Source organism: Caenorhabditis briggsae (assembly GCF_000004555.2).
Source record: "Caenorhabditis briggsae complete genome, chrI, whole genome shotgun sequence".
Classification (NCBI taxonomy): domain Eukaryota; kingdom Metazoa; phylum Nematoda; class Chromadorea; order Rhabditida; family Rhabditidae; genus Caenorhabditis; species Caenorhabditis briggsae.
This window is the reverse complement of record NC_013489.2, coordinates 4,948,245-4,956,729: the sequence shown is the minus strand read 5'-3', so window position 1 is coordinate 4,956,729 and position 8,485 is coordinate 4,948,245. Positions and strand designations below refer to the sequence as shown.

The following is an 8,485-nucleotide window of genomic DNA, read 5'->3' as shown; positions in this document are numbered from 1 at the left end:
CTCGAGAGCTTAACCCTCGTTCTGCAGCGTCGCGACTGGGTAAAACCCCCTGCTCATGGACATGGAAGGGAAAAGGACCGCGAAAGAAGAAAAAAGGCATTGGCAAACTGACTGAGACACACCTCCCACCCACCCAACCACCCACAAAACACCTTTTTTGCAGAATTTCCCAGTAAGCAACAAGAAGGCTTTTTGAGGATAAATGGGGAGGATTGGAATATTTGAGAAGAGTGGAAACTGGATGAAAAAGACGAAGAAGAAGGCGATGGAGAGAAAGTGAAGGGTCAGAATATTTTATAAACGTAGTTTGACTAGGATTCAAGTAATACGCCAGTTTGTATAAGGGGTGGGGGTCTTAAAGGGATGGAAATGTTCGAAATTATTTTGGTATAAGAAAGTATGAAATCGAGAAATGTAAAACCTGTAATAGAAAAGATTTTTCCTAGATTTTAGCTTTGAAACAATTTTTCTCGGGCCCTGTTAAAGATATCAAAAAGTTATCAATTGATTCTTCCGAGAACATATACTAAAATTGGAACAATACAGAGAAGATTAGCATGGCCCCTGATAAAGCTGATGCCACTGACGCTCAAGCTGATTTCGCTGCCGTCACTCCTGCTAGAACTGTCACCATGTCGGCTACAGCTTAACTCGGATTGAAATTATCTGAATTTGTTCAAAATAGTTTCACATCAAGATTGAATAAATAATAAATTGTTCATCATAATATCTAATTGTAAAGTGTTTTGTCAGTATTGATATCTTGCATAGGAGCCAAGAAAAGTTAGCTAGAACCTATTAGCGGGTACCTATGTAATGTTCCAGACCAGATAATATTTGAAACTTTGGCTCAAAAATTTTTCATTTTTCCGCATTTTTCTTGTATTGTTTTTTCACTCGATGATTTCTCCAAGAACAAAAAACCTTGGTTTGGCCTGTTTTAGTTATAAGAATCTTCATACAATAGTTTTTCACGGTTCACAAAATAGCTAAACCAAAGTTTTCATTTTGGATGTGGACATATTTTTGAGAATATCTAGCTACCTTGAAAAATTTGAAAATATGAAATTAAATAGAAATACTGGAAAATCGGGAATTCGGAAAATCAGAAAGTTTACAAATACTGAAAACTAGAAATCGAGAAGTTCAGAAAAAGGAAGTTTCATGAATCTCGAAAAAAACAAAACAGGATGAAAATTCCGGACATTTCGAAAATTCAAAATTCAAAAAAAAACCTTGAAATTTGAATGTCCAGGACAGAACCTTCAAAATTTGAGTCAAGGACTAAGATTAGAAGAAAATGTTGTTTTCTTTTCCGATTTTTTTCCTTCCAGTTTCCAAAATTATATCGTAGCATTGGCGAGGTTTCTTTCCCCAGTGATCTGTTCGAGACAACCAGAAACGCTTTGGAACCTCTAATAGAAGGGCACCCACATTTCCAACTTCGGTCTAATTTATCAGGACTCCTGTCCAATATATCAGTGGCCAACTGACAAAATATCCATCATAATATTTTTTTAACATTTTGCCAGTTCTCTTTTATCAAAACCGCTGAAAAAATTAACAATTTTGAAAGTGCAGGAACCTTCTATTAGACATTTTACAGAAATGAAATTTGGACTAAATTTTTTATCAAACTACCGTATGCCTCAAACCATCATTTCTGGTTTACCATCTCGAAAACAAAAACAAATATAGAGTTTTTCAAATCTACTTAAAATTGAAACTTTTCACTTCACTTCACTACTAGTACCTTCTTCCAAAACAAACAGAAAAACGGAAGGAAAGAAGGTGGAAGAAGTTAAAAGAATGAGCAAAAGAAGAAGTGAGCAATTTCAAACGACTGAATGACTAAGAGAATATTCGAATATTTATCGAGAGAAAACGGGTTTGAAGTATTATTCTGGTTGCCGAAGGTCCCACAACGACAACTACAGTAACCTAAAGTATTTTCATTTTCAGGGTTCATTTTCTCGTTTTTCACTGTTTCTCGTCGAGTTTTCTGTTAGTTATCGCGAAAAAAATCTGAAAATTAAAACTTTTCCTAGAGAAATTACTCAAAAAATAAAATATGTTTCGGTTAAATACTGTAGTTGTCGTTGTGGGACCTTCGGCCACGGTCACAGCTAAGATTTTTTCGGACCCGAATTATAGTGTGACGAAAACGAAAAAAAAAATACTAGAAAAACTAGGAAACTAGAAAAAAAAAGAAAAGAATTTCAATGTCAGTAATTTTTTCATTTACAGTTTCAACCGCTTATCTAGGCGGGAACTCTTGAGAAAAAGTAGTTAAAAGTCAATCAATCAAATGTGTGATTTTCGTGTCGTTTCGACAAGGAAAACGATGATGGGACGAAGGAAAAGAGCGAGAAGTGGAAGAAGAGAAAGAGAAAGAGAGTGCACCTGAAATATGAGTAACTCGGAAGAAGATGCTGCAAATCACCACACGTCGTTGTGATAATGTGTCGTCAGAGCTGTCGCAAGAGTCCCCACTCTTAATATTATTATTGTTACAACATGAATAATAAACCAATTTCTTCTTTGTTATCTTTTTTATTCAACTGAAACTTCTCCTTTACTTATTAGGAGTTTTTTTATAGTTTAAAGAGATCAACCATGGCTACAACATTCATTGAGTGAAACGAGAATCAGGATGCCTTTAATGTGTTCAGATGGGATGCTATGGGATGCAGTCAGAATAAAATGCTAGTATTCTGGGAAATTAAAAACAGAAACTATTGCAGAAATTAAAGGGGGACTCCGACCAAAATTTTTTATTGCATTAAAATGTGTTAAAAGTTATCTATTTCCCGAATATTATTGCGAAAAAATTCAAAAAAAATCCGAAATTCCCAAAAAACGCCGTTGAAAAGGAAGAAAATTCAAAAAAGGTGCCGCCGGGGGACGAGGATTTTCAGTGAGAAACCTAGGCCACGGCAGCGGGCGCCTTTCCTATGTGGCAAATTTTCCGGATTTTTTTCAATTTCATGTCCGGCAGGTAAAAAGCGTAAAAAACCACTGTCGGCGACTTAAAAAAAAGGCTGTCAGCTGCCGTGGCCTAGGTTTCTCACTGAAAATCCTCGTCCCCTGGCGGCACCTTTTTTTGAATTTTCTTCCTTTTCAACGCCGTTTTTCGGGGATTTCGGATTTTCTTTGAATTTTTTCGCAATAATATTTGAAAAGTATATAAATTTTAACACATTTTAATGCAATAAAAATTTTTGGTCGGAGTCCCCCTTTAAAAAAAACACCTCTTATTTGCAGAATCAGTCTAAACATTCATGTGTTGAACTGCGCTTACAAACACTCAGGTGATAGTTTTTTTGAATTCCGGCAGTCTAAAACAGTTTGGTTAAAACTATGGGATTATATAAAACAATAGGAATCATGGTGCATAGAAATTATATTTAAGAAGTATGGTAACCATTCACTCTGGAAAAATGGAGTATTCTCTGATTGCATGCAACTAGTTGAACATCTCGTTCAGTTTTTCTGCCTCCGCGAGCTTCGACTTCCAGAAGATTTTATTGGCCTCTCCCGGAATTTTGTTGATCATCTGTGAAATTAGGTGATTAGGGCAATGAAATTCGTCTCGCTCTCGGAACTAACCGCTTCCATTGCCAAAACCTCCACTTTGAACGCAACACGATTTTTTTGCGAAGCAGCATCAGTGACGTCTTTGATGAATGATGACGCCATTTCCTTGATGATTGGGTTAATGTTTTCATCAGCACCAGTATCGTTGGAGAGCCCAGCTGAAATTACAACTTTTTGATATATCTTTCATCTCTCTGATCGGAAGTGGATGCTGTAATGTTATGTATTTGATTTTCGATTGAAATCGTTTTCTTTATTCATAGAATAGAAATGTCTTAATTTCGATGTCAATGATCTCAGTTATCTTTAAAACAAAAGATTGACTGCCCAGAATTATATAAGTTATCAGCCTGTTTGCCGCGCCTCCGGCGCTTCAAACAGCTGGATAGTGCACCTTCGGCGCGATCGAACCTATTTATTGCACTGTTCGTCGCTCCGCTCCTCATTTCTTGATTTCTCTTTCCAAATGAATGAAGATGAACTTCATTTTTTGATTCCCACGTTTTTGAGCTTTTGAATCTCCGTTTCTAGCTAGATTTTCTGAATTTCCGGTATTTCTATTCGGAAACTCAAAAACTCTCAAACTTCCATATTTAGATGTCTACTTTTAAATACGAAAATTCATAAGTTTTGTAATTGTGAAAAGTTTTCGAAATTCTGAACATCAAAATTTCAGAATTAAAAACATTCAAGAATTCAATTTCCAACTGAATTCATTTTAAAAACTTGGAGATTCAGTCTTGAAACTTTTGAATATTGAAAATTGAAGAGTTTTGGAACAGCCACATTTTTAATTAACTAATCTCCACATCTCCAATTGTCTAACTTTTACAATTTTTGAATTTAATTATTTCAGACTTTTCTTACTTTCAAATTTCTGAATATGTTTCTTTCTGAATTTATACTTTGAAAAAATAAGCGCTGGAAAAAGGACTAAAACTCGAGTATTGTAAAATCAGAAACTCAGAAATTCAGAGAATGGACATTCAAAAATTCTAAAGTTCTTAAGCAAGGCTATCGGAAACAGGGTCGGCCACGACTGGCCGTGATTGAAGCCGTCGGTATGTTACCGTGGACCAATCAGTCCGTTCTGTCGAAAATAAGCTCAGCCAGCCAAAAACTATCAGGGCCCCTAGGCCACCGATCCTACCTATTTCAGAAGTACCTAAACTAAAAATGCCTCGGCCCAAATTCGACAGCCTTGTTCTTAAGTACTACATTTCGGTAATCAGAATCATGGAAGTTTGATAAGTTTGGTGATCAGAAGGCTCCTGGAAGTTTCAGAGCCCGACATTTCCGAACCACGACGTTTCAGAACTTGACATGTCAGAACCCTAAAGTTCAGTACCCTACGTTTCAGAACCCGATGTTTCAGAACTTTTCTACATTTTTGTATAGTGTATAGTATACATTTTTGTATACACCAAATGAGTATTGCTTCATGCAGTTTCTTTTTCTTCTGTTTTTCTATTCGTTCTCATTTACCGTACTCCAAATAATGATAGGTTCACACTCGGAAACTCTCAAAAAATCAAGAAAAGAAAATTTCGAAAACGGTGTCTAGAAGTACGCAAAAAAATTATCCGGCGAATGTGGTTTCTTTTTTGGATACTTTTAGTAATGACATCGTTTTTGAAAATTTCTCTTTTTCGATTTTTGAGAGCTTTCGAGTGTTAGCCTATCATTATTTGGAGTACGGTAGATGAGAGCAAATAAAAAAGTAGAAAAACAAAAAATTGAAAGGAGCAATACTAATTTGATGTGCAAAAACCACCATGCAAAAATGCAGAAAAATCCTGAAACATCGGGTTTTGTCGCTTACACTAATAGTAAATTTTAGAAACATATTTTCCCTTTTACCAACTATTTTCAGCTTTGTCCCTAGTTATGTGACTTTCGGCCCTTATCAAAAAAAGTTATGCGTTTTCTCTCCAGAAAAAAAAACTTAAAATGTTATGATTTTTTAAATCAAACTTTCTTCCAGGTTTTTTAGTGACTCCAAACAATAACGAAAACAAAAGATTTGAAGTTTAATCAACTTTTAACTCGACTTGAAACTAATGAAACTCGAGAAACAGGATACTCTGTTTTACCATTTCATTCAAGATGAGAAACATTTTCAGAAAATCATTCGCATACATCCTCACTCATTTCTGAACCGTGTTCATAATTCAAAAAAAAATCTTCCTGCCTGGCTCGAACTCTCAACGCGCAATACCGGCTTTTTCGCCCCACTTCCTACCTCCCGTTCCCTATAACCACACCCTTTTCTGTGGTGAAAGGAATTCGCTTCGTTAGCTGCCTCCTTGGGCACCATTAGTTCAGAATGACAACCGAAGTGGCGAAGGCGCGGTATATGATGAAATACAGCAGCCGACAGAAAGCGGGCCCGCGTCAACCACTATGCTTTGCATTGGCGTGCAGTGGCGGCCACACCAAACTCTCAATTCGAGGTAGAACCTCTACGCCCTCCCTCCTCTCTCTCTCTATGTGCCCTTCGTGGACACAGGTCCTGGGCGATGATGCGCATAAAGGACCCGATCCATATGCGATCCTCTAGAAGTCCGTTTGACACATATCGCGAACAACGAGCTGCGATGAGTCTCATATGTGTGCGATGCGGAAGAATCGAGTGTTCCGAATGCGCGCGTATCCTAGATGGATTCTAGGTGGGTGGGCGATGTGTGCGATATGGGTCTGATACGGTAGGCCGACTACAACACTCCGAAATCCCTGATGCGCGCATTGTTTAACGTAAATCCACACCGGCAACTTTGTCAATTTTTCGTCAATTCGAGCCTACATTTCTGGTTTTTCGATTATTCTTTCGATGTTTTTTGTGAAAAAGAGTTATGGCAGACTAAAAAATCGCTGAATTCTTGCAGAAACATGTCTTTCACTCGTCAATTGCTATGTTTTTCGCCAAAATAGGTGATATTGAGATTTTTAGATTTCACTTTGTAATTATTGTAAAAATCGTATTTTCAGGTGGAGTAAAAGGTAAGTTGGTAAGTATACAATAATTCAGGGCTGTCCAAAAGGCCGGCCTCGGCCGGCCGAAGGCCTCGCGCAATTTTGTGCGGCCGAGGCCGTCGCAAGTTCGCTTCATTGAGAAAAAGCCTCGCGAGGCCTCGGCCGGCCTCGCAAATATGACTACAAGTCGCATATTGTACGACAAGTTGCGTTTTTTTTTAAATTTTTGTTCACGCATTTTTGAGAGTTTTCTCGATTTTTCGATATTTAGAGCATTTAAAAAAGGAGGAAGTCAAGAAATCTTTTATTCAACACTGAGATAACAGGGGAGAGAAAATGACAACAAATTCAAGAAAATTAACAAACAAAGCTTGTGTTCATGCATCAAAATCTTCAAGTCACGCCTGTGTCGAATCGATCTTTTTCTTTGAGAATCATCAAATTTTCCAGCATTTTTAAGTCCAGGCTCTGACGATTTGGTGTGTACAAGTTTTTTATGATTGAAAAAGATTTTTCTACATCTGCTTCCGAAGCTTGAATCGCATGAACTTTTCGGGCGATTTCGTGCAAAATTGGATAGGAGCTAATTTCAACTAGCATAAAAACCGCCGAATCCTTCCCTTTTGTTCTTTATCACTAATTCACAATCGGTTTTGTTGGGATCAATGAACCATTGAGGCATCTGAATTGTGTCTGAAATTGAATAACGGTTATAACAAATGAATAAATCGGCTTAAACCGACCATTACTGGCGTTCGAAATGTTCATGTCGCCAGAGATCGATGGAAAAATCGAGAAAACTCTCGAAAAATGCGTGATTTGCTGAAAAAGAGCGAGAAAAAACAAAAAATTAAAAAAAAAAACGCAACTTGTCGTAAAATATGCGACTTGCTGACCGTAGTCACATTTGCGAGGCCGGCCTCGGCCGGCCGAGGCCTCGCGAGGCTTTTCCTCAATGGAGCGCGCCGAGGCCTTTTTTCTTCGGCCGAGGCTTTTTCGAGGCCGGCCGAGGTCCGGCCGCCGTTTTGGACAGCCCTGCAATAATTACAAAGTGTAAATTATAAAAATTTTCAATTTTTCATGCAATTTCAAAAAAAGTGAAAGTGAGACATATTTTTTGAACAAATGAAAAAAAAACAATTTTTAGCGAATTTTTTCCCATTTTCTTCTGTTTTTGATTGCATATCAAATTTAAATGGAAACTGCCATAAGTCTTTTTCAAAACCAAAACATTGAGTTTCGAAAAATCAGTAATATGTCGTTCAAAATATAAAAAAATATGGAATAATAAAGGATAAGTACGAAATCGGAAGACCTGAACAAAATCACATCACAATAGAACTTAACTGATACTTTTAGGAACCCCCAACCAACGTTTTAGTTCATTTCATCGAGTGCCAGCAAGCCAGGCGAGGAGATGCTTTGCGGCGGCGGTGTGCCCCATATGCCCCGTATATGCCCCATACCGGCGTCCTTTCCCTGTACCCAATTCATCGGCGCGTCCTCCGTCGCCCATCCATTATGCGTATGCGCGCCTAGGACCTGTGGAGCAACTGTGTGCGTGCGCAGTTGTTGTGCGAGAGTTCGCGGTTCAGTTTTGGCTGCGGCCAAACACTTATTTAAAAATCTAAAAGTCGACGGACGGGCTCCCGGACATTTCGCAGCCAGACATTTCGCATCCGAGCATTTCGCAGCCGGACATTTCGCAGCCAGACATTTCGCAGCCGGACATTTCGCAGCCTCCGATAACGTCAGAAAATCAGAATTCCAAATTTTTCGGTTTTGAAAAAAGTATATTTTAATGTCAGAAATTGAATTTTCGAAGAATTCGGCTGCAAAAAAAAATCAAATTTCAGCTGAAAAAATAGCAAGCAAGTATTCAATCAATGGAAAACTGCTAAATCTTCACTGTTAT

General features: G+C 37.9%; 1 protein-coding gene across 1 annotated transcript in view; it reads right to left on the bottom strand.

Moving 5' to 3' along the window:
• Positions 1–3,466: 3,466 nt before the first annotated feature.
• The window catches only part of Cbr-hpo-40, a gene marked incomplete at both ends in the record, with an annotated part of 6,270 nt that continues 1,251 nt past the window's right edge, over positions 3,467–8,485 (bottom strand). The window contains 7 exons of the mRNA XM_045244604.1: positions 3,467–3,556; positions 3,610–3,755; positions 3,980–4,038; positions 6,316–6,319; positions 7,177–7,263; positions 7,314–7,605; positions 8,069–8,073. Of these exons, the coding sequence (XP_045092520.1) occupies positions 3,467–3,556; positions 3,610–3,755; positions 3,980–4,038; positions 6,316–6,319; positions 7,177–7,263; positions 7,314–7,605; positions 8,069–8,073 (683 nt within the window). The remainder of the gene's footprint in view (positions 3,557–3,609; positions 3,756–3,979; positions 4,039–6,315; positions 6,320–7,176; positions 7,264–7,313; positions 7,606–8,068; positions 8,074–8,485) is intronic.